Source organism: Tinamus guttatus, unplaced genomic scaffold (genome assembly GCF_059628265.1).
Source record: "Tinamus guttatus ecotype Peru unplaced genomic scaffold, ASM5962826v1 Tinamus_guttatus_pri_ptg000297l, whole genome shotgun sequence".
In the NCBI taxonomy this organism is placed as follows: domain Eukaryota; kingdom Metazoa; phylum Chordata; class Aves; order Tinamiformes; family Tinamidae; genus Tinamus; species Tinamus guttatus.
In genome coordinates, this window is record NW_028288831.1 from 2,878,025 (window position 1) to 2,904,662 (window position 26,638).

The 26,638-nt window shown below is 44.9% G+C and overlaps 1 protein-coding gene across 1 annotated transcript in view; it reads right to left on the reverse strand.

The window, feature by feature from the left end:
• The window catches only part of ZNF618 (zinc finger protein 618), a 156,736-nt gene that overhangs the window by 54,625 nt on the left and 75,473 nt on the right, over positions 1–26,638 (reverse strand). The window contains exons 3-4 of the mRNA XM_088527978.1: positions 9,687–9,943; positions 3,339–3,416 (exon numbers count right to left, since the gene is read on the reverse strand). Coding sequence (XP_088384104.1) covers positions 3,339–3,416; positions 9,687–9,943 — 335 coding nt within the window. The remainder of the gene's footprint in view (positions 1–3,338; positions 3,417–9,686; positions 9,944–26,638) is intronic.

Here is a 26,638-nt window from a genome sequence, read left to right on the forward strand (position 1 = left end):
GATTGCTCCCTAAAATTCCCTAGCGATGCTGAGCACCCCTGGGAAGGCTCTATGAACCACAACCAGGCCCCATTTTCCAACAGAAACCGCTCATTCCAGAGCGCAGACAAGAAAAATTTCAGCCTAAAAGGAACGAAGTCTCCTCCAGCACAGCTTCTCTACCATGTAGATTTAGAGAGGAAGCAGATGCTGATTTTAAAACAAAACAAAAAACAGGAAATTTCTCTTGAAACTAATTAAAGATAGCTGTAATTTTTATTCTCTAATGTGATCATGAGTATAGGATTCTTAATGTGGAACTACATAGCTCAGAGAATAAAAAGAAATGCAAATTTTGTGAAGTTTTGCACAGGGAAAAACAAGCGACTAACAAGCGTGAGCTACGAGAAGGGAGCGGGTGAGAAAACTCCCGTCCACGAGCCCTGAGGAGGCAGCGCCAAGGGAGCTCTACAGCTCCAAACCTGTAAGGGCGCCATAAAAATAGAAAAAACAAAGATTAGAAATAATTCCAATTCTAAGTGGAGAGCATTTGGGACTTCTGCTACCTCCCAGCTTTATGACAGAATAGGCATTGCTGAATGATGTAGGAGTTTAGTTTTCCTGCTTCCCAAGTAATTCCAATCATCCCAATTACTTCCCAAGTAATTCCAATCATCAAGTTTAGACCCATCTCTTCTCCCAAAGGCCAAAGCCTCACGACCACCCGCTCTGTCCATCCGCAGGTGGGTTGAGTCCCGCTAGTGACAAAGAAAGCTCAAAGCAGAGCGAATCACCAAGGACCACTCCAGAGGAAGGGGAAGAACAGGTATCTTTCAGCAAGCAGCAAAGAAGTATTTCGACTTGAGACAGCACCCAAAAAGCACTGGAAGAAAGAACCTGTGGAAGGAAAAGAGCCCCTGAGCTTGCTGCAGCTACTCTGATGCTAAACTGGTGACTTTAACCCAGAACCTGGCAAACATTCAGGGAGACGCTGACATAATTTGACCAATTGGTGGGCCAGACTTTGGGAAAAGAGCATCGGATGTTCAGAAAAAACAGCAGGCAAAGAAAAGAAATGTCTAGGCCTTGTCACTGCCATGGCTCCTTCATGGCCCAGACAACAGAGCGGACTGGAAGGCTGCGGGTCCCCGGCAGCAGGAACAGGTACTGAGGGAGCCTCAGTCGTCAGTGCTGCAAGGACAAGCACGTCCAGGACCGCTGAATGCCAACGGGACAGGGTTTTAGCCAGGACATGGACTGCACATACAGCGAGACGAAATGCCAAACGAAGAACCACATCCTCAGCGTATCTGTGACCACAAGTTTATCTCACACTTGTTATGATGGTGCAATACCAGAAGCTTCTTCTATATAAAACCTTAGATACATGTTGCAAAAAAAAAGATTAAAAAAACATATCAAGTGCTGCAGTCATACGATTTTCAGTGTTGCTATTGATACAGGCCAATAAATAATTCTCATTAGATAATAAAATTTAAAAATAAAAGTTTTCCTTTGTCCAATTCTTAAAACTATTACATACATATTCCATAGCAGGCAGGTACACTTCTCATCTTTGATATCTCACATTCTCGGAGCATCACATTTATGGCGCTGCATCAAGTTTTCAGTTTGGTTTCTTGTTGACTAGTGTATATGAATATATATTTCCTTTTAATTTTCATCCACTTAAAGCAATTTCAATGTATTTTAAATGTTACTACTACACGCATCAATTTACAGCAATGTAAAAAGCAATTTTTTAGTTTCACATATATAAAGTGTGCTTCTCTACAACTATATTGAAAACTGCTAATAAAAATTTCCACATTCAAAATTAAAAAAAAAAAACTTCTTCTGTAGCTGCACGTTAAAAAGACTGTGGTGCAAAAGGTCTCTAACAAGTTCATAAGAAAACTATGGTATCAATGATAAATATATGTCAAAAGATCAGGAATGCAACCAGACCATTTGATGCATAGTTTTACTTCATGATCAAAAAATAAGTTGATTTATAAGGAAAAATAAACTGGATCACACACTAGCAGATGACCAATTGATTAGGTGTATTAGTATAGCTCCTGCAAATTCGAACTCAAATAAGGATCCCATAGGCTTGGAAGGGAGAGGGAATTTAAAAGCATTTTTTTGGTCCCAAATCTAAATATTTCAATCATTTTTGCAAAATTGTTGCAATGCTGTGATGCAATACTAAAGCCTCTGTAAGACAGCAAACAATGCTGCTTACTATTTTATGAATTTTTGCTTCAGCTGCAGAGTGCAGCTAAGAGTGCCCTTATTCAAAGGACTTCTAGGAATTTTGCTGGTATTTAGAAAGGAAAACAAGATATTGACAAACAATTCTGCATGTATCTAAGGACACAGAAGAAGGTCTACAGTACTAAACAGCGCCTGATAAACACGCAATCACATCCTTAAAGGATGTATCACGAGACTGATGCCAAACTGAGCATTTAAGAACGCAATTCACTTTTCAGCTGTGCATTTGCTGACTTCTGAGAGTTTAAATGTTTAGGCTTATTATGGCATTAGCATTCACTACATCTTACTCCTGGATTTTCAAAGCTTTCACGTGGAGATTCCCTTAGGCTCTTTTTAGACATTCCAATCAATCGTTATATTAAAGAACGTGTGTGCTGATAATGCTATTTGCAAATGAGGAGTTTAAGCTTCTACAAATCTGACACACATACTTCAAACTTGGGTGAGAGAAAATAAAAATACTGAAAGGCTCATGAAATAGCTTCAAGTCCCTATTATTTTGTTATTTCATATTCTTATTTCTTCAAATTACACTATTTGTAGGAAACGGCCATAGAAAAAAAATCCCCATTTTTGCAATTAACTGACTTAAAATTGGATCGTATTATAGAAAATTCAAATTGAAGTCACTTCTGACAAAGCATGAGAAATTTTGTTCCAACAACACATTCGGAAAGTGACCTCAGCTGAAAGAATGAGTATGGGGGTGGATTTAGAAAAATCATCTTAATTTTAAATACAAAAACAGCAGCATCCCACTGCCAAAATAAAGCAGGGTAAGCAATTGAGCAACCCCATATTACAGGTCTCTGTGAGTATTTAGTAGCAACCACCAGCACTTCGAGTCTTATCCATGAAGAATCTCTTTCTAGGAAGAACAGCAGCCCGCTGGACACGCAGGAACACCCCCGCACCCTCTCCACACACCGACACATCCCAAGAATTGGCCACCCAGCAGATACGTTACAGCCATGGAAAGAGCAGCAGCAGAGGAACCTTCAAGACCTTCCCCCAAAATACATCCTGAGCCTGAACATTACCCCAGGATTCCCAAAGTTTGAGCAGGAGAGAGATACCTCTATGCGCTCGCACATGGGTCTGGAAACAGTTGTAATACTTGTATTTCTTCCCACATATTCCACACTCATAAGACCCTGAAAAACAAGACAGAAAAGCATACATCACCATATTAGATCAGGAAAAAACAGCCTCACCACATACTTATCCGTAAACTGGGGACAAAAGAATGCAGTTTGCAGAGAAGTAATTTTTGGAAGGTTCATGGAGATAAATGCAGGAAATCACTATCCCAGACTCAATTCTTTTTTCAGCCTAATTTAAGATTCCTTGGCATATTACCCTGAACTTACATTTACAGTATATCTTTATAACTTTCTTAACATGAAAGGCTCACTCTCAAAATAGCCAGACTTATAATTTTATAATAATGACTAATATTTCCTATGAACAGAAATAACCTTGAATTACTTTTCAGTAAATTTCTAGGATATGGAAAGGAAAGCTTTTCAGCTGAAAAATAAAAAAAAAGGTAATATGTTATCTTCAGGCACGCAGTTTTCAAAATTTCTCAAGAAGTGCACAGTGGACAAATTTCTAAAGAAACCCACAAAGATTTGGTAAATATCCACCCAGAGGAAACCAAGCAGATACAACTGGAACTTTTGACCTTTGTAAGTAAAATCACATGACCAAAGTAGTCTCTTTTCTCAACTTGTGTATCTAATTCCAGAAAACACACATCTGCAAACAGTCATTTATAATGAAACCAGAGAAATGAGGCTGGGAGAAGAATTTGCAACGATGAAATTATGCAATGAATTTAGCCTGCTAACTTGGCAGACAGAAATTTCTTCAAATTTGTTATCTAAGTTTACTCTTTTTTTTTTTTTCTGCTACAAATTCGTGATTGGCCATCGTAAATTGGCCATCCAATTTATACATCCTTGCAATGTTTTGCATCCATGCAAAATCTACCGCATTTAGTTGCTGCCTATCAGCAGGAGGAAGTAGCTGTGATCCTAAAACAGCTTCCTGGCAGGGTAAGAGCAGGAGGAGAAAGTGAGAGAAGTAATAAGTGGTGAATATTGTTCTTTTGTGAATGTAGTATTTGATTTCCACAATTTTGTATGCAACGTAGCAACAATCCTTCACTGTTCATGCAAAACAGTAAAACTCAGGGACCAGTCACAACCAAATCCAGAGCATTCACACATATATCCTAACAAACCCCAAACATGCTTTTGCAGCAATACTTACCCACTGCAACTAAAGAGTGAGGTCTCTCCAAACAAAACTAACCATGCTTTAGGAATAGACTCCTTATTTTCTTTCCCTTTCCTATATTGCTCACAGCTTGGCAAGAAAATCACTTCCTCTGGCTCAGAGCAGTGCTGAACTCCCTATCCATCAGGAGCATCATTTGGGATTGCCTTCTGAGCTTTGGCAACTAGCTTCATCACTGATGCTAAAACAAACTATGGTAGAATTCACTACACACAAGAGCACACACCAAAAAAATACTCCAAAATACTGCTATTACCATCAGTTGACTATGTCTTGATTTGCTCCACAGACTTTTAATTATCAGAACTAGTTGTATTTTATGTACATAAATACATCTATGTGTGACAATCACCACCTCCGGTCATTCCATTCTGGTTTTTCTAAGCAAAATTCTGGACATCAGGAGGTCAGCAGTATCTGCTGGACCTCGTCTTCCATGTTCAAGGATTGATTATATTCATCATAGTCTCCAAAACTCTTTTCAGGAAACTCTTCCAAACTGGAGTCCAAAAGCCAGCATGGCCAGAAGACAAGCACCCTCCCAAGCACTTGGGCCCTACCAAGCAGTTAGCTTGTGCCCTGCTGTACCAACAGCAAAAACAACAGCGATATTCCCCAACAGCTCCGCACGCGCAGAGACCACTAAGACCTCAACAAAAAAAATGATCAATGAGGAGCTCTAGCCTCACTTTTGTTTCCATGTTTCTTTCTCGTATTGCTTGAGAGATGGACTGTAACACACAAGTTCAGTTCTGCAGTTTTCCATGAACAACATAATCTGTACAAGTGGCTTCTTAGTACCACCCCACTCAACCATGAACCCATGCAGTCCCCAGGGCAAGTGGTTCTGCTTGGAAAGCAAGAGCAGGAACTGAGGGCAGGTTGAGGACCATCCCATCCCATGGTCAGCACTTTGTGCGGATGTCCCTCAGCTCCTAGGTCTCAAGACAAACTGGGACACAGTCTCTGAGGAGGGCACCTCTACCCACATCCTACACACCAAGAGCCGAGCACTACACCACGAAGACAGTCTAGTTGGCAGAAGTTGTCAGAGAAGCTCATTACAGCATCAGAGTCCTCCAGGCACCAAGGGACAACTCAAAGACAAACACTGGGCACTCAGTACACCACGGAATTGAGGGGCAGGGATGCAGATCCTAGAATTACAGAAAGGAGGGATTCTTGCCTGAAAAATGTGATATTAAAAAGGAGGAGAGATGAAATGAAGAAAAGACATCCCCATGTTAAGGCCTTAAAATGAACATGACTGTGCTGCTTTGGACACCGCTGCTGTAGCCATAGTTTGCTCTGGCCTTCGTCCACATCAGGATGTGTCATGCAGGTTAAAGCTGTTCGTGGTAAGAGGGAAGGGTTTGGGTTAGTTGGTGCGTTTAGTTTTGCCAGGCTTTTACTGAGCCTTGCAGGTGGAATCTGTGCAACATTCCCATTGCATCCAGAGCTCGCCCTTGCTCTCTGAACCCTGGTTAGACTTTCACACCCTTCTGCCACGTACCAGACGTGTATCTCAATGCATGGTCAAAAATCCAGGCCTCTGAATATCCATTTTGTGTATAACCAGCTGGAGAGCCATGTTCCACTGCTTTTCCTTCTCAATTGTGCAAAATGAAAAATCAGAAAAGAACCCTTAAAGCAGATGCATTTCCAAAGGATAATGATGGCTGAAGCCTCTTCAAAACATGCAAGACCGATCTGCACCTGTGGCCTGGTAACAAGATGTCAGAGGCCACACAGTGTCTCAAGGCTTTTGCAGCACTCTTTTATTTAGTATAACTAGGGGGAATCCAAAGCACTTGTGAATTAAGCATGCCAAACAGCTCAGTAACTGCGACATGAGCACCATGACATGAATCAAGTACCTAACAGCGAGATTGATAGTCTCAAAGCAGTAGGATTCACTCTCTACTTTTTCTCCGTAACGTTACTGATTTAATGCACTACTTGAAAAATCCTCTCAAATACATTTCCCCCAGTAAATCATGGGCTGGACTGAGAGTTTAAATAGTCACATATAAAATTCCTCCCGATCAACTCTCAGCTATCTCTGGCCTCCAAAACACAAATACTGACCTGAAGGTATTCCCAATGTTACAAGAGGATTCGCATTAGGCAACTCCCCTGTTCTCTCATCTACAACAAAATAGCATTTTTTCTTTCCTTTCCCTTCCTTTCCTTTCCCTTCCCGCTTCATGGTAGACTTGTCTGCCGTTTTGCCCTGGCACGTGGCAGTGTGTTGGAATTATTCAAATGACACTGCTCCAAGGTACATGAAGAAAAACCCAAGCAGGAAACTGCATCTCTGAGCTGCGTGTTGTACACACCAGGTACACACCAAGGGAGAGCCACTTTGCGGCATCCGCTTTGATCCATCATGGGATTTGAGCTGTTTCAAAAGGCTGGAAACAAAGAGTTTGGAGTAGGCCAAAGTTCAGGGAGAGACACTGGTGCCTGTAACCAAACAGGAGGCAGCAGATACCAGGCCTAATTTGATGAAAATGTTAACGTGAGTAACAGTAACCAAGCTGGGAATCTCTTACTTTGCTTAAAGCAATAGTTAAAAATACGAACAGAGAATGCTCCTGCAGGAGAAGCGTGATCTGAAACAAGGCACAAAGGATTTCAGCCAGGTCCCAACGCTTGGTCCCTTGGGAATGTTGTCTGTCACTTGGAGCCACATGTGCTCGAGGGTCTTTGACACTGTCCCCAGCTCTGCCAACACCCCCATGCAGTTGCCAACCCCACCATCCCATTACCAAAGGTAGTGTCTGGGGGATATGCATGAACGTACCAGGAGACGGATGCATTTACTTCTCAGTCATGACTTCATCCTCCACTGAAGAGCACCATATAAAACAATCATTGTCAACACCTCAAATCTCAACTTCCCCGATGAAGGGGAATAAAATCCTACCAACGCCTTGCCTTTCTTCACTGCTGAAGTGATTCCAACACAAGGATACCGGATCGCTTCCCAATAGAGGCTTCAGCAGAGAACATGCAACCTTCACTCCAGAGGCAGGAAGTCCTTAGCTGTTAGCAATCTTGGGCTGCTTAAGAGGAGCAGCAGAAATGGACCGGGAAGTGGCAGGCATGGGACATTTCTATTGGAAGTTGCACAGATGTCTGCAACTATGGAAATGGGGCCTGTTTGTGGTTTCTGTGGGGAGAGGGGACCAGAAGAATTGGCTGGGAACCAGCTGAAGAAACCACAAAGAGCTGATATCTGGGCACTATGGTCTGGCCACACAGAACATACTTGTGGCCAAACAGAAAAGTTATTCAGAGCCACCTCCCCAACAAACAAGAATGACAGGGCTGGATGAACTGAGACACTTAATGGCCTCTTCACAAAGGCACCAGCTGCTAATGCCAATTCCCCCAGGATCAAGTTGCCTTTAGGGAGACCCAGGGTTGGGCTAGAACATCACAAACATGATGCACATTTCATGTGAAGAGGCACTCTGGGCTGAAAGTTCCCCACTTTTCCTTCTTCCAACAAACACTAACTCAGAAATAACTCCTCGCCCTTCTCCTCCACAGCCACCCCAAGCCAGTCCCGGTGCCACCCGTGCGTTCTGCAGGTATGACATTCCAAGGCTGCCCACAGCAGGAAGGCTGCCTGCTGCCTGTTTCCCACTTTGGGCAACAATATAGTCAACTTCATCCAGAAACCACCATTCTGCAGGGACATCATTTGTGGACTAGCTGCTGCTGCACAGCCAGCAGCCACGGGGAGAAAGAGGTGCAAGGTGGCAAACACCGGCTCTAAGGCTGCTTTCAGCAAAGGCTACTAACCACAGCTGAAGGAGATGTTCCCTCATGGCCCAGGCAACAGCCACCTCTCTACCCATTCGTCCTGGTGGGCTGGGGACACCTCCATCCAGGGCTGCCTTCTCTGCCATGCAGTCAGCACCCTCTCGAGGGCTGTGGAGGCACAAGAGTGCCACGTCCCTTCGACTGGCTCTGAAAATACTCAAGTATTTCCTCCCAAATTAGATTAAGTTGGAACAAGTTATGGATTAATGAGCTTTCCCTAAACATTTTTACTCTGCATAAACAGCAGCTATTTCCCACTCTGAAGAGGGAACTGTCTGAGTGACTGTCCTAGCTGGGGAAGGGAGGACAATGATGCTCCCAGAATAGTCTCTCACCTAATGACACAATCCAGGGTTTCTTTCCAACACTGTGGACGATGACCAAGCAAAAAGGAGGAGAAAACCTGAACATCAATCCAAATGGTTTCCCCATCTTTTCTAACCCCCCTCAAGTCAAAACAAACCCTGTGGCAATACTGGGAAGATAAAGTTAGTTTTCTTCCTAGCCCCTTAAAGAAAGCAAGGTCCAACGGTGTCCTCTCCTTTATGTCAACACCTGACTTTGGCTCTCCAACTGCTGTAGGGACCTGCTCCATCTTGGAGCCAATGGAGGAGTCACTGTCAACAAGACTGGTACCTCTTCCAGGATCCTGCAGGAAGACCCTTCCCTGGCGCATGAAGCAGGAGCGGGAGATGTTCTCCTTGTTCACAGAGAAAAACCCTGCTACTTCTCATCGCAGCTGGAGGTAGGGTAGGGACAGAAAAGACTTTTTTTGGAAGCAGCTGGTCTCATAGCCAGCCAAAACTCTTTTTTCCTACAGAATTACTAGTTATCAGAAAAAAACAAAAACAAAAAGCAACTTGTAAAAAAAATGGCTTGAAGCAAAGTCTAATTATTCACAGAAAGCACCCACTTCCCTTAAAATATTTCAACTTTTTCTCAAGCCTTCCTCTGAATTTTCTCATAATCTATGCTGAACCAAGACCTGGCCATGGATTTTGTATCTGACTGGTGAACAAGTGCTTTCAATACGTGAAAAGAGGAGGAGTCTTTCCCCCACAGTTACCCTAAGTTTGGTTGAGTCTTCAGATCAGGTACAAACAGATAACGACAGTTAAAGAAACAGGCAATAACCCGAAGCCAGGATCCAGGGATTAATGTGAAACCCAGCTCAGGTGCATCAAGCAGAGCTGGGCGTTCAGTAACCCGCTTTCCAGAGGTTTGTTCTGCTCCCCACACCTGGGACACAGGGAATCGACTGATGGGGCACGTAGCACAGAGCTTACCGAGTGTCTGCTGGTTGCGAACCCCACCTATGACCACACAGATCTCTGCAGGGACATCTCCCGGCCCATCTTTTATGTTCTTCTTGGAATCTTTGGTGTCATCCTGCCAGATCACCTCTTCAATATAGTCATCTGGTACCTCTGTTTTCACTTTCACCTCAGTCATCATTCCAGCTTCTTCACTGGGTGAGGACTGAGATGTCACAGAGTCAGAGCCCTCTGCCTTCGGGCTCCTTGGGCTCCTCTTCAAGCACTCCCTGAATGGGGGGAAAAAGGAGAAAAAATGAATTCTCATTTTCAAGCTCTCACTTTTTAATCGCTAGAACCTAATTAAAGGTACTTTTGCTTAATGTAATTTATTGAAAATGAGTATGTGAGGTGGTATGTGTGTCTGTCATATACAGAAAATAATTAAAATTTAACCAGATAAAAGTAATAAAATTGTTTGCTAGTAATGAAAACAACCTTAATAATCATAAACAACAGTAACAGTCATAAACAGACTGAATTATTAAAGAAGAACACAGAATTTTGCTCGGTTCCCACCAGGTCTAGGATCACTCCTCCAGCAGTCCTGACATCACACATAGTGCCAAGACTAACCCATGTGGGCAGAGGGAACAACGTATGGTTCTGATATTAATAATTTTGAGCTATCTTTTCCCTTGTGCACTCCTCCATTGGTTAACCTACCACTCTCTTTTAACCCTTCAAAGCAACCTAACTCTCATCCTATGGTATTCACTTGACCCTATTTAACAAATAGTGATGATCCAAAGGAGACAGTAAGCAGAATGTTTATGATACTTGGGGAGACAGACACAAATATCAGAGATGACAGAGAAAATGTGGTGGCCAGGAAGAGATGAGGAGAGGAAAGCAAGGGTCTGGAGAATTTAGAAACAAACTAAGGTAAAAAGCAGGTGCTTTCGTTTTGGAAACAGAATGCTATGAAATTAACTGAGGAAAATAATCTATATTAGTAAGCAATTATTCAAAATCCTTTAACCAAAGGAAGAAAACTGGAAACTCTGAAGTCTCAAGATAACATCAGCAAATTCGGTCTGCTAAGAAAATAGATATTCCGGCAAAAGACAGAGGGATTTTAAGCATGACAGATGAACATTGTGTAACAGGTCAAAATGTAGCTCCTTTTTCAAATGTACCATCCCCTTCATCTAGTATGAGCACCTGATTTTAGGACCGACTATTAATAATTTTCAATATGCAATGCAAAAATAAAATAATTGCTGGTTCATTTTGTACAGAAATCAGAAGAATGAAACATGTAGCAGCTCAGGCTACATAGAAAGAGACTTTTATAAAGAGTGCGATTATTTAGTCACATGGACATAAGGAACAGCTGAAGGTGTCTGAAAAAAATACAAGCAAAGATAATAGACAAAAATAATTTTTTTTTTTCTCTTGAAATGCGATTTACTGACAGGAGTTAGACCATTAAATCAAGAAATGGTTAAAGGGAAAGAATTCCTTGGAAGCCATTGCTTGGAATATCATGGAGAGGTAGAATAAAATGCAAATTAAATTGTTACAAAACTAACTCCTGAAATGGCTTCTGCCACTGGTTATGGAGTTAGTAGACAAGTCAAGATGCTGTAACTCAAAGAAAAAGCGTTGAGCAAGTGAGCCTGTGAGGATGGAGATGAGAGGAACAGATGAATGAAGTGAATGAAGAGGACCATCTTCTGCAATAATTACTGCACAGACTCCTACACTGGCGTGTGGCTGCTTTTCAAAATGGGTCACTCACATCGCACACTCATTATTTCATCCTCTCTTATTACAGAATGAAATGTACAATTAATAGCCCCCTTACAGAAAGAATTAGTCTTGACCTGCCTCCCCGCTCCTCCTCTTCCTCCTCACACATACTGCCTCCCATGCTCCCCCAATCACACCAGGCTTTTACAAGTGAGAAAGATGAATAAAGACAGAGAAAATATGGTTGAAAATCGGAATTTCTGTATGGTAATGTTATTGGATGTCCAAAAGGCCCATCCATCACACAGGACGGCAATGTGCCTAACAGTCCATTCTGCAGCCCAGAGAGAGGCAGCCAGCAGAAGCGAAGTACAAAACATGCAGCAATCAGAAACAGGGGGTATCAATTGCAATCAATCAAACCTTGGAAGTGTGAAATACAACACACTGATCACAGAGGTAGAGCTGCAAGGGGGGAATCCTTCCCTTGCTGAGGACAGGGGAGGAAGAGCAGAACAAATAAATCACTGACCCCACACTTGATGGGCCCCACAATACTCTCACCGAGGGGCAGAAAGGTAAAAGCCAGTAAAAGCCTGGCTTTGTACCTGAACCAAGGGGCAGATGATGGCACAGCAAGATGTTCTTGCTACCCAGCATCACGGCAGGAACCAGGGGATCTAGCAGTAAAATCTAACATAGCTAACAGTGGAGGCTGCGGATACAACTTTCTGAGGAGGCGACAAGTTTGGTAAGAATAGAGAGCCCTTCTGAAGGCACGTGGCTCTGCACCAAGTCACGTCCTGCCACGATACAAATTAACCACACACACCATGAAGGGTTCAAAGGCCACGCGATGCAAGAGAAAATGCCGCCTTCAGCATGTGCCACTACTGAACAGAGGTGTTTCCATAGGGCTTCTGAAGTGACTGATTTGGGGCAGTTTTGTTAATGCTCTGGAATTAAATTAAAGGTTATTGCTGCTGAAATGTATGGGTGACCCAAGGGGGAACTGGGCAGAGAAAAGTGGTTGTGACAAGGAGACCGAAGTTGTTGATCCCAATTGCTGTATGAACTGGGCCCACACAAGCCAAGCAGACCTGGTAGAGTCCAACGTCTTGGAGAACATAGGGTGGACTCACAAATACCCAACAGTGTGTAAATCTGCAAGCCTGGCGCACAGGCCATGTGGAAACCACATGGAGACGTGCTCTGACCTGAAGGACAACTGCAATTCTTGGATACACCCACCCAAGAACACCCACTCGAGAGCTCCAAGAGGGAACCAGGAGGTCATTTGATCTCTATCCGAAGCAGCGATGAAACCCCTCCTGGTGTACTGCATACAGACCGAGCGCCTCCGCTTTCAAAAGGAAATCGGTAAATGTCGAGAAGGTACAAAACAGAGGTACAGAAGTGGCTTGAGCATGGAAAAATAATTTTTTAAAAAAAAGCTTTATGACCTTATGAGACCAAAACAAGTTCAATCTATCACATCCAAAGGGAGACCGAAAGCTTATTTGATTGTGGCATATTATCAAATTCATGGAGAGAAAATAATGCCTTTCGTTAATTTGGCAAGGAACAGAAAAAGAGCTCATTGCTGGACAAAGAAGACAGCTTAAATGAGATAGAAAATATCAGCATTGATAGCGGCCCACTGGAACAACCATTTTTCAAAGAATATCTTGAGAGAAAACAAACCTCTTTTAAGTCTTCAAACCCAGAACATCTGTATCTGACTAACCCCTGGTTACTGGGCTCAGGACAATGTGCACGGGCTTGAAGCATGCAAGCAACCTAACTCGGTGGCCCCAAGCTCTAACGATACATAATCTGCTAGACCAGACTGACAGGCCCTCAAAAACTTTGCTCTTCACACACCCTGACTTTCCATCTCTGCCAAGAAAGTAACTTTTTGGTTGAATCACCTGGTCAGTGGGACAGGAAACCTAAATCTGCAATTAAAAGCAATACTATCCCTCTCACAATGGCCCATGCCTTGTAAATCTGAGCAGATACTCAAGTGTACAGAAGGACACCTGCTCCAAATACTTTAAGAACTGTACTCTGCATAATTTGTGAAGTTCACACCACAGAAAGGCTGAACAAAGCTTGCACATCCTCTCAAAAACAAAGCAAAGCAAAAAAACAAACCGAAACAACAACAAAAACAACCACAGCACTGCTGTTTTTTCCACACCAGATGACACCTTCTCTGTCCTCTAACACTTCCTAGGAGAGATGAGAGCACACGCCAGCAGATGCACGTGTCAGGGAAGCAAACCTGCAACCTCCCACCTTCCACGGCCCTCGTGTGAGCAGCCTGGCATCACGCACACGGTCAAGTGCCGCACGGTCTTTATATATCTTTATATATCTTTATAAAGACTAATACATAGTCTCTGAGAGCACTGTGCTTTGTTCACCACTCTCCTATTTCCTCCTGCCCTTGCAGCCCCGGATGCACCATCCCTAAATGCAGGCAGGTTCTGTTTCACAGTAACAAGGGCCCAGGCATCCGACTGCACTGATGCAAAATGCAACACACCATCCACAGGCGCAAGTGCAATCTGGAGAAGGGCTGTGGGGAGCTGCACCCCGCTGCTCCTGCTCCCACGCAACCCGTAAGCAGTTTTAACTGCCTTTCTCATGACCACTGCTGCTTTGTTTAAATAGGAAGAACTGTGGTCTTACGCCACTCTTATCATTTAACATCTCACAGAGATTTGCTAGCCACTAATTTCAGTTTTAGCAAAACTTTCAACTCACTCCAGTCAAATGGCCTGACAGAACCTTCACAGTTCTGCAAAATACTTTGGAATAAATGCAAGCAGAGGACAAAACCACCCCAGCTCCCGTCTTATGCAGGCACACTAGTCAAATGTGGGGCCCAGCAACTGCAGTTATTTCATATGATGCCCAGCAGTGGATTCATCAGGCCGGTGACGCAGCGGCCCCGTCCTACCTGCCGTGGTGTTTCCAGCCCTGCACACAGAGACCACCTTCCTCATCTCTGTCCTTCTGGCTTCTGCAAAACTGACTACACACAAGAACTTTTCTGAAGACTACGAAGCAGGATCCTGAGCTGGGCAATGGGATCGACTCTTAGCTGCCTATTTTTAACAGTGACAAAGGAAACAGCACCAAATGGCACAGTGTTTGTACCGGTTATTACCCGGACTATGGCTGTGCCTGTCCAAGGTGTTGTCAGGGGGTCCAATTCCTCATTCAGCTGGGACAGCATGACCAAATAATTCCCCAAGCACAAAGGTGGGCGCCTTTCCAGGTGGGGAGGTCCTGCGTGGCCAGACAGCTATGGAGACAGACAGCAGTGACCAAAGGGGCCGCTGCAACATCCCACAGCAGCACACTGCCTGTCAGCATGAGCAAAGCCTGTTTGCCTACGCAGATAACTTCTTCTTTGGAAGAAAAGAGCCCAGAGCCATTGCCATTAGGAGCACCTTCTCAAGCACAGCAAAGCTAGGATCAACCCACCTTCTTGGGTTTGAAGCCAGCAGTCGAGGGAGGGAGCACGGCTGAACAAAAGCTCCTTGCGAGACAGCAGAATCTGAAGCCTGTTGGTTTGGCTGGGGAAACAATGCCAACATCTTCCAGCAAAGCAGGAAAGAAAAGGAAATTACTGATACAGGAAACCTTAACAGGAGGAGAAGAGTGGGAGGACTGCAATTCTGGGAGAAGTAGGCCCTGGTCTCTCACAAAAAGGACAAAACCACCAACAACAGGCAAAAGCATCCACAAGAAAACAAAGTGTTGAATAGAAGAGATGACGCTGGGAAAAAAGGTTGTGAAGCTGAATAGCTGCCATGGTTTCTTTCACAGGGAACCTCAGAGTCAATAAGAAACGAAGAAAAGAAGGGGCAAAGAAACTGTGCTGCCTGGGTATGCCATTCTGAGGGCAAAACTTGTGGATACTGCAAAGGCCAAAGTCTTCTGAGCCCAGCACCAGGGTACAGGCACAGCCACAGCGGCAAAGCGAGTGTGCTCGTGCCTCCAAAACAGACTGTGCTTCTGGGGACAGCACATTCACAGCAGTCTCCAAGGGCAGCCTCAAGCCATCAGGGAACACATATGTGCTGGGCCAGGACAGGTGACCCAATAAAGTATAATTTCTTGACCATCCCTTTGGCTCTCAGATGTTGCATCCTTGCAAACCTGCTGTACAGCACTTGCCCTGCACTGTGCCAAATTTGGTCTCCTCTGTTGTCTAGTAACTCAAAGGGCCTCCATTCAGAGAGGAGGATAAGGCAGGGGCTGGTCCAGAACACACTCCTCCTCCAGAAATCCTATCAGTGCCGCAGCGACAAAAGACCCTTCACGCCTGGGGTAAGAGGCTGGGTGCTGTGCTCAGAACCGCTCCTGCCTTTCCTCCCCTGCTTGCCCCGTAACCAGAGCTGATGCACAACTGCCCACAGTTGGCTGCAAAGGTGCCCCCCAAAAGGGATGAATAAGAACAGCAATGAATTTATAGCTGTGCAGATCCCAAGGCAAAATCATACTGCATATGGGTGTGGGGCAGGCTGAGGAGCAGACTATGCAGCATCCAGACCTTCGGCTAGGTCACAACTTGGTATTGGGTCCTGGAAGCACAAATAGAGAGGTGACCATGTCTCCAAGACCTGTGACTGGGGTGCCCACGGCCAAACTGAGCTCACACTGTGCGAACCAAGACCAGCTCCATCTTCGGAAATCCTATGGGGTGATACCACTGGGACCAGGACAGGCTCTGATACGGTGAGAACTGCCACTTGCTGGAGACAGCCCTGCATGAAACTAAGGGAAAACCTACCCCAGGGTGAGACCCTTCTCCTGGCTAACTGCACCCCAAGGTCTCTCACGATGCTTTCAATGAAGTCCCCAGCCTCACATCATCACCTCTTGTGCGTGAAACGATGCAATTTTACAGTGATCAAATGTAATGATCTGGCGACCAGTTGCCATTCCCTGTGTGAGTCCAACTGCATGTGATATCCTTGGCATGACATCCCCTGGGAAGAGGATATTCTTGGAACAAAAACTATTTGTATAGGATAAAAACTTACAAGAGAAAACAGATTCCAGGTTAACAAAGTGCATAATCGCATCTAGTTTGGACCCTAGCCCCTTCTACAGGATGGATCTAATTTTTCCTCCATGCCCTTGGAATTTTCTATGGGAATGCCATCTCCTTTACCATTCATTGGCTTTTCTTTGTCGAGCTGTGTAGCTTGGAGATCCAGGAGGGGGGTCTTTGCTGAGGAGGCAGAAGCCTTGGGTCCCAGCACTGCCCACATCATGACCCAGTGCTGTGCCCAGACGTTCCTACTGGTGAGCTACTGTTTTCCCTTCCAAAACAGACCCTATGGATTTTAAACATTAAAAAGGTAAACAAACATTCCACTACCCCTGTATATATATCACTTCTCCTAAGTAGGCCACACAGCCAATTACTATATCACCAGTTTTATCATCTCACATTGCTCTTTTCAACACTGCCGCCTGCTTTGATCATCAGACTTTCATCTTCCGATGATGTTACAGTCACTTTAATCTCAAATACAAGAATCGGAAGGCAGAAGAGATTTAAAGAGGCCTTGATGAAGGCTCATCACGGAGAGCGGAACAGGTATGGGTGTGTATGTTCCTCGTCAGCCCGGGTAAGCTCCCCTTCACCGCACACCCCCTTCCTGCATGGGAGCTCACGAAGGCCTGAGGCTTCAGCACAGCCCAGCGACACAAGAACACCTGGATCAATGACTATGCAAGGAAAACATTGTAATTCTACAGAGCTAAGGAACCCAGACGCTGCCTCCCAGGGCAATGTGAGGACCTCTTCCAGATGGAAGGACAGAAAGAAAATAGGTAACACAACCGGTCTCTCTGCATGGTCACAACTTACCACCGAAGCTAACGGTCCCCTTTCTAGCTGCTCTCCTGTAGGAGAAGGGAAGGAGGCGAAGCGGGTTGCAATATGGAGCCACTTTTATCTTCGGGGAACATTTCCTTCAGACTGTGATAAGCGGAACCAGCAAATGGGACCTGTCAGCTGCTACAGCCAGAAGAAACTAGCATTTGCAGTTTGCTTTTTTTCTGATCTAGAGTAGCATTCTCATAAATAATGAAAGTGACTAAAAGCTACTTAAAAAACACACACTCCTCCCTTCTGAAAGAATGAGAGAAAAAAAAACAATTATAAAAGGACATTTCTTCCAGGTAGGAATAATTTGTCATGTAATTCTCTGAAGACAGCAACAGAAACATGTGTGCTCTGTGCTCCCTTTGAGTGATCTGTGATTGCATATTTACTCAGATGGCTTCTAATGAGGCTATTTTTATGGCATACATCCTGCTGAGCTTTTGGGGAGGGGCAAAGCACGACCACTTGAGAAACCGCCTTCCCCGTCAGCTCCTGTGCATCTCCTCCTCAAGAAGACAGGAGAGGGAAGGACATACTGCCTTCAAACAACACCTCCAGTCAAAGCTCTTCTCCCCTCAGCAGCATACTTGGAGCATCTTGATTTTTTTCTGGACATCATTCAAGCTGGAAGAATCAAAGACCCGTTGCTAATGCTTTGATGATACCAGTGGTGGTGATGCCCAGTTACTCCTTAGCAGAGGGCAATATGTGCCCATTTAAACCAGTCAAACAGACACTGATATGGCCAAGGACAGTCCTTGGTATGCTCGTACGGACTGCTGTAGCGAAGAGGCTCATAAAGGTACAGTAATGGGGATCCTATTGTGGACACTTGCAGGACCTTGTTTTGTGAAACCCACTCAAATAACCTCAGAAGGATGACACAGAACAAGCCTTCTGACATGGCGTGCACCAAAGCAAAAGGCTTGCCCAAAGCAAAACGGGCCTGCAATTGGGCTCAATTTTGTGATGTCTGTTGTGGTTTTGGAAGACCCAGTTCTTACCATGACTGCAGCTAAAGGAAGTGGAAAGAAGTAAATGAATTTTCATTTTACAAAGTGATGACGAAAGCAGAGGCTGAAAGATGTAAACATAAAACTTACTTGTTTGATAAACTGTTTGTGGTGGCCTCCCTGCTCCCTCCCCCTTGTTGGCTGCCCGGGTACCATGACTCACACCGAGAGGAGAGGAGGGAGGTGGAGCTGCTCAGGAAGCAGAGTGACCGTCTCGTGCCCTCCTTCGGGGACATATCTTTCTCAAACATTAATAGAAAAAAGATTTCCAAGTTCAAGGTCAAAAGAGAGAAATGACAAGAGTCATTTTTTCCCCGCTTTACAGATGAGCACTTTGTTTCTAGTTTCCGTTCATCTTGTTCCTGCTTTCAGACACTCCCTCACAGACTTCAAAGGCAGAGAGACTCCTCTCCCCATCGACTCCTCTAGCCCAGCCTCCGGAATCACGGCCTTCCTTCGCACCTTCACAGCACCCTGTATCACACCCACAACTACTGTTTGACTGGATCTTTTAGGGAGGCTCTCCTGACTTAAAGTGTACAGTGACCGCCACATTTCTAGGCCCCTCCTATGAGTAATGACCTTCTAAAAGAGGCAATGCACTTTTAAGATGGATTGCTGCCTCTAGCAAATAAGCCACATTCCACTTTGTTTGCCAGAAAAGAAAACCTGCTCCTCCTGGGAATCCCCCTCTACCAGGGCAAACAACCTCTCCTGCTGTCTCTTGAAGTAGAGCAACCCAGATTCCTTAACGTATACTGTAAATACTCTGAAATACTGCTTCCAAATCTTGACTCTTTCCATTAGAAGTGGGGAACTGTCCAAGCTGCATAGCCTGGATACCAGAGCAGGACGAATCATACCAGCAGCATTCTCAAAACGCACACGGCGGCAGCACATGCAGGTGCACTTGTCCAAAACCCAAACTGCCTTTTGGTGTACAGAATGGTAGAGAGAGTTCATGGTCATTGCTCCACTAGGACATTTCGGTTCTTTTCATAACCACCACTTTCCAAGACACCATTGCATAACCGCAAAGAATGGGTTTAACCTCCAAAAGTAAATGCTATAGAAAGAAAAGTGGAAAGAAATTTCTTAGGATATTTTAGGGCATAGAACTCCGATCACTTGCCTTTTTTGCTCTACCTGTGGTAGAGGAGTGAAGACTTGCTAATTACCAGTAAAAGAGCGAGCAAGCATTTCAGAGGGTCTTCCATGTACAATGTGCCCATGTGAACTTCATGCTTCTGCTGCTGCTGGTTACAAACTTTACTCGAGATCTCTGTACTTGTTTTGTTCATGGCCCAAGGCTCTATAACTGGTTGGTTGGTTTTCGTTACCAGGTGTACCCATCCTTTGCCATACAAGACGTTCTGAACACATTAATCACTAAAAAAGTAATCGAAATAAACTGAAGTTAACCAGAACACACATGCAGCTCCTGAGGGCTGTGCGGTCTATTCTCTGAGCAGAACAAATAGATCTGAGGAGATGACGCTAACTGGACATGTAAAGACAATTCCTAAGGAATGAAGAGCAATCTCAAATCTTTGTCGTACTTGGAAGACAAAATGTTTTTCTCTCCCCTCAGAAAACAATCTGAGGTCAGAACCCCACAAAACACCCCTATGCTGGCACAAGTGTAACAGTACCTGCCCTTTGGGTTTCCCTGGAAGAGAGCTTAACAAATATCAATGTTATTCTGGAATAAGAAGACTCAAGAGCTTCGCAGAAGAGAGATGCCTCAAGTAGGATCAGTATCCGCTTCTGAGGGCGGTCAGCTTTTAAGAAGGGAAAGGGCAGTTTTCAGCACCTAGAGCTAATGTGACACTTGAGGATATACAGAAGCAGTGTGAGCACCACCACCAGCCTGAGGACCCTGGATCATCTACCAGCAAAATCGCACGGGGGAAAAACAAACCAACAAACACGAACAACTGAAGTTGAGTCCTCTGCACAAACCTGAACAGAGATCCCCAAGTGCGTTCCATCCCTTGCAAACACCCCCGTGCTCTGACCTTTGCGTAGCAGTCCTAATGTAAACCCACATCATAGCTTAGCTGACTAGAGACGATGACAGCCAGCAGTTAGGGGGAATCCTCCTGCACAACAGAAGAGGGATCCCGAACTGCGGTACGTTCATCTGCAAAGAGGGCTCTTGGCATGCTGTATTAGCAGGGGTGTTGGAGCAGCAACAGCCTAAAGAGGTAATTGAGATGAGATGGTTTTTGAAGAGGTAATACCATTAATGAAACACACTAAAATTGCGGGGGAGGAGAAAAGGAGCAGCATACTCAATTTTTCCAACTATCTCCATCTACTAAAACACACAACCGTTCCTCACAATAAACACTGCTTCACTGAGAGTAACAAGAATTTAACTGTGTATTCATTCCTTGAGAGGTCCTCAGTAGTGAAAAATTCTTTACAACAGGTAAACTACCGGACCAAATGAGGTTGATTTTCACTTAGAAAATAAATATTAAAATAGAAAACAATATAATAGTCAAGAGCCACAAAAAAATTTCTGAAGTATTAGCAAAACAAATTCCTGTAAGTCCCTATTAGGAATATCTTGAGAATTGTTTGAAAAGTCTAACCGATTTTTTTTTTAATGCCTTATCCAATAAAGAATACTCAGTTTCCGCCAAAAGCAAAAGACTCTAGTCAGATAAAAAATGCAACATATGAACAATGCAGGTTAAAACCTTAATTTTAGATGATATTAAAATAGCTGCTAGCATCTTTAAATTTTCAAGCATGGAAATGTCAACAGAGACAAAGAAATTCAAGGAAAAAACAAAGAGAATAGATTAAGGGTTTATTTATATCAGTGAAAGAACGCTACACTGCTCGACTAAGAAATGATAGAGGGGGTGACAACTGTCCACAAACATTCGTAGGTCCTCCAAGAGGACCACGAGAAGCCTCCACTGGACCCCGTTCGCTTGACCCGCCGGTGACAACGCAGCAGAACCTGGCACAAGACAAATGGGATGAAAAAAGCGAAAGCAAAAGACAGACAGAAGAGGAGACAGGACCCTGCGAGCGGGTGAACACTTAAGAGTGATACAAAAGAGGTGGTAGACGTCTGGTTGCTGAAGATACATATGCATTAAGAGTAAACAACGCATGAGAGTATGTGCTACTACCAGAACAACCGCAAGCTGGCCAGGAGAGTAGATGACCTACGGAAAAATGATTTCCTGGAACCTCAGCTTTACTTAAGACATCAGTGCTACTGAGTGTCAGTGTTTTATGGCTCCAGAAAGGCACATTTCTCCACCTCACCGATTCTGAGGCCTTCCAAGGCTAGAAGATTTGGCAAGGTGGTGTGGATTACTCAGAAAACACGCCAGTCCCACTGGAGCCAGGACGTGTCAAAGAGCTATCATCTTTTCTCTTAACTGTATATTTATGGCACCCTGTCTGGCTTTCAGGTTTCAAAGGAACCTGCCTGGCTTTCCTACAGTTTTTCTACTGCTAGAAATACACTCAGCTACTCACTTCTCTTAAACCAGCTACTGGGAATTTTAGAGAGGTTTTTGTGGGGTTTTTTGCTTCTTTTTTAAGATGGGTGGTGAGATTTTTTCTCTAAAGGGGACCAAGATTCATTAAATATATTGCCTAATTACTAATAATTTTCTTTTTTTTTAGTGCAAGATGAATTTCAAGCTTTTCATGCTCTGCCATTGAAAACCCAACATGTTCCCTTCTCCACTTGCACTGTCTCCATCCACCTGCCTCCCCTGGGATGTGGAGCCCATCTCCAAGGATCAGGATGGCTTTATTTCCACGGGCTTCCCAAGGATGGGCCTACGCACACTCAGAGATCGGACTCCCTGAACACTGGGGGCCTGATGGAGCTTTCATCGAAGAGAAAGAGAAGAGCTGGAACCACTGCAGAGGTGACGTCCCCTGGGCTAAAGGAGCTGTCAGGGAGGAGGTGTCTGCAAGGGCAGAACAAGCAATGCTGGTAGCAAGGGAAGGAAACAGAAAGGATGCTACGGGATGAACTGAGAAGGAGAAAGCCAAAGCAGTGTGTGCACCCACCCGCTGTCACCTCCTCCTCCAGACAGAGGGCCATATCCTCTAAACAAGACTGGAACTGCCAGAGCACCAAAGCAGTGTGGCTTGGTCTGGTGTATCGGGAAAAATGTGCCGTGTCAGAGCAAGGAGAGCACCGGGGTGCAGCTTGGAGGACCTCTGGGGCCGCTCGTGCCAGCTCAGCTCCCGCTGCCTTCCTCCAGGTCACACTGCAGAGCCCTTCTCCTGAAGTCTCATGAGCATCAAAGCTTTAAACCCCTTTGGGTTCCCCATCATGGTGCTCTTGAACGCTGCAGTAAAGATGGGTCCCATCTGTCCCGTCACAACAGTCTGGAACCCAGAAGGGCCACGCGTTCAGCTCCCTTTTGGGAGCACAGGAACGGCTTTCTGCACAGCTACATCTGTGCTGCGAGTGGCTTTCCTGGTGGGTGACAGCCATGGTGTAGACAGAGGCTGAGCTTCCAGCTGGCTCTGTTCCCTCCCGCAAACAGATGCTGTTCCTATATCAGGGTCTGATTTATTCAGCAGGAGTCTCACACATTAAGTGCAGTTATGTCTGAAAACAAATCTAATGACTTTAAAATAAATGGCCAACGGAGGACTTAAAACTAAAATTCTTCCTTCCTCTGACACCAACCATATAAACAATAATAATTATATAAAACTGTGCCTAACACATGACTACACAAGGCTCTGGTGACCAAGAAAAGCACACACTGCTTGTCAGACATAATTGCACATTTGGTTTTTCAATTATTTCTTGTAAAGATCCAGAGCCCACCATCTGAATGCTGACATTAATTATTGGTAAGTAGTTAGTTTCACAATGGTATTACAGAGATTCCCAACAATTACCCTGAGGTCTGCTTTTCTGAACGATGTCCCCACACCACCCTCGACTCCCAGCAAAAGATCTTCAGAATTGTCATACAGGCTCATAGCAGTGAATGAATCAAATCCGGTCCATTCACTTTAGGGCTTCAGAAGAAGGTTCAGGAAATGTTCCAGCAGGCCCCTCGAGGATAACTGATGCCCAGGAAGCTCTCCTAATCCAAAAGAACCAGGTCACCTACAGTTGCAGGGAGTTTAGGTCCCTTCCCAGTCCCACTCAAGCATTGGTCTCCATCACTCAGACATATGTTCTAAGAGCTACGTGCCCATCAAGTAAGAAAAAAAAATATTACTACTTATTGTTTGTTACCTTTTCATTTTGTTGACTTTTTTTTTTCTTTCAGAAGAACAAAGTCCCTGATCTAGCTTTTCTAGACCATTCAGGAACATGCAAAACTTTCGTCTTGGTTGTCTTCTCAAAGGTAAACAACTATAACCTTTCTAGCTCCCATAAAAGAAAGGTTTTTTCTATGTAGTTATGTTGCACACTGAACAAACTTATTTCAAAGGTAACAGGTCAAATCAGAGCCGCGAAGGTGGTAAAAATCACAAAATCTTGGGCCTTCAGAGCGTTTAATATTTGCTTGAAACGATAAAACCAACTCAATACAATAAATAAATAAAAATAGGAGCAACATAATTATACGGTCACAATATTAAAATCAAACATACCCTAGTTTAAAAAATGCAGAAAGGTAAAGTTATCCTAGCAACCTTATGAAAAGCTTAAACTTTTCACTGATATAAATTAATAATAAAGCGCTTACACTATAGCTTGTCATTAATGGGACAGTTTCAAGCAGCAACACTGAAAAACAAAATCTTGCATCTCAGCCACTAAAGGCATCAGAGGAGATTTTGTCAAAGCCAATTTTCAACCTTTAGTCAGCAATACAACTTTCTGGAAATACTAGATTTTAATTCTACTTTATTTTTGAAATAGATTTTGCTATTCTTCTTTCTCACCCATCTTTTAGTCAGTCAGATAAATGATAAAATGGATTTTGTTTGCACTTTTTTAATGACCAACCTCAGCACTTATTCTCACTATATTTAAAGAGTAATAAGTCCTGACACTCTGACAGCTACATCTCTTATTAAGGGCATAAATTTGGTACCTGCTTTTGGGAACGTCAGCGTTCACAGCCAGGAAGGGGGCCAGGCCCACAGCGCACAGAGCATCTCCTGCACCCCAGGACAGGGAGGATGCCCACCAAGACCACACTCCCAAGGTGTCTGCTCCCACCTGCAGAACGTGCTCACTAACCCGCTTCACAAAACCGTTCAGCAAGAGCTACAAACTTGAATTTTAAGTCAAAAGAAAGACTTTGGTGGAAGGAAACAGTGTGAAGTTCCTTTCACTTACCTCTCTCTCTGGCTTTCCTGCCAGAGCTTTTTTTCCAGCTGTCCCAAGCCCACAGCACTGCACATACTAAATCACCATTGAACCTCTCCATAATATGATGGTGTGTCCTGGCTTTGCTCTGGACCCTTGTAAGTGTTGACTGAAGTTAAAGCACGCAGAGCTCCCACTGAGTGTGTTTTAGCAGGGACAGTAAGAGCAGCTGACCCAAAGCGCAATGCTCCAGCCTGAGGAAAGGGCAAATGTGCCAGTGGCACTCGGAGGAGCTGCCTTTTCCTGGGGCAGGTACGTGTCCTTTGCTCATCTCTAGGAGGGCCATCAGAGAGCAGGGTCCTCTGCACAAGAGGCCCAACGCTGGCGTGGTTCCCCACTGCGGGAAGCTGCCCTTGCCCTCACCCAAGCCCTACTCTTGTGGGCAACCAGGAGTCCTTCAAAGCTAGGCAATATTCTGCATTACTAAAGAACTCCCGATAAATACAAAACAGCGTTTTATTCCAAAATGATTTTTTCTTACACCCCTAAGATGCTGACACAGGGCGCCGCGAGGAGTGATGGAAGGGAAAGTGGTTGTCACCGCAGGGGAGCAAACGATGCACGAAGTGGAAGGAGGACCTCGCGTGAAGGATTTCAGAGATCAGAAGAACAGAGCTGAGTTTTAACGTGGAAGGAAGAGCTTCACCTGACAGATAAAACTTTAGCAGTGCTTTTAAGTCCCCGACAGCAACAAGAGGGTGTTCAGGAATACTATTAGTAGACACATTATTGCTTGCTAGTGCAAAGGGGAGGGCATGAAACACAGATCGAGCTTTAGAAGAGGAAGGCAGCGTGGTAGAAAAGTGGTGATTCCAGCTGCCTGGCTTCAAGGAGCTTTGGGTCCCCAGATAAAAGCCTCCCGTCTCAAAGGAGATCAGTTAAACTGCAGTGCTCGTGGGCCTTCCCCCAAGGCCAGATGAGACAGCACTGAGGCCAGAGCACATATGTGTGCACAGATGATGGGCCCATTCTGCACAGAAAATGAGCCCTTGCCACCTCAAAGCAGAGACAGCAGTGCTGCGAGCCCAGCGTTACTGATCCTCCAGCCACATCCACGCTCTCCTCACATGGACACAGGCCTTGGCTTCAGCACCTGCCTCCCACCAGCAGCAGCAGCAGCTTCAGGATTGTCCGAGCAGTCGTGACCTTCTTGCCAAGGAAGGAATATGTGAACCTCAGGGAACCATCTCCCAGGTGAAGTGCAGCCTACCAGACCACACTGACTTCTTCCATGGCAGCCAACCTGGCACAGTTTTTCTACAGTTTATATTCCCCTACCCATTGCAATGTAATTCCTAAGTGGTGACTTGGGTACTTCATGGTCCCCACTCTAATAAACTGTGCTTCAAACACACATGGTCCCAGATAAATCAGACTGCTCCAAGGCAAAGCCACTCAGCTCCCACCATCTCTCCCCCATGAACGCTCCTCCTCAGCAGAAGGCCAGCTAAAGCACGTTTTTCCATACTTCCATGTCTTGGTGGCAGTCTTCGTCAGCAGCAGCAATGAACGCTGCCGAAGGAGGCCTTCTCAGCAGATGACCCCCAGGCCGTGGAAGCTGGTGCTCAAGGCTCAGATGAACCAACACCGAAACACAGGGAACTGGGGGGAAATCTGAGCAGCGTGCTAGGCTGTGCGAGCTGCTCCAGGCAACATCAGCAGGCCCGCAGCACAGCCACACTGCATGTCCTGGGACCAGGAATATCAGCAAGGGAAGATCCCCCACAGCACGAACAGGCAGGAGACAGACACGTCTTAGCACAGGGCTGATCCAGTCGCATCACATCCCTCTTGTGGAGCTTCCTTCCTTCTGGAAGCAGCCACTGCCCTTGCCTTCCCAGGCTCGCAGCATGCAAAGAAATCAGAGAGGGCTGGGGGCACAGGGACTCCCTTCCCTGTTCTTACATAGGAACAGGGTGGTCTTCACCCAACTGCCACAGTAGCGCTGAAGATCTCCAGCAGAGGC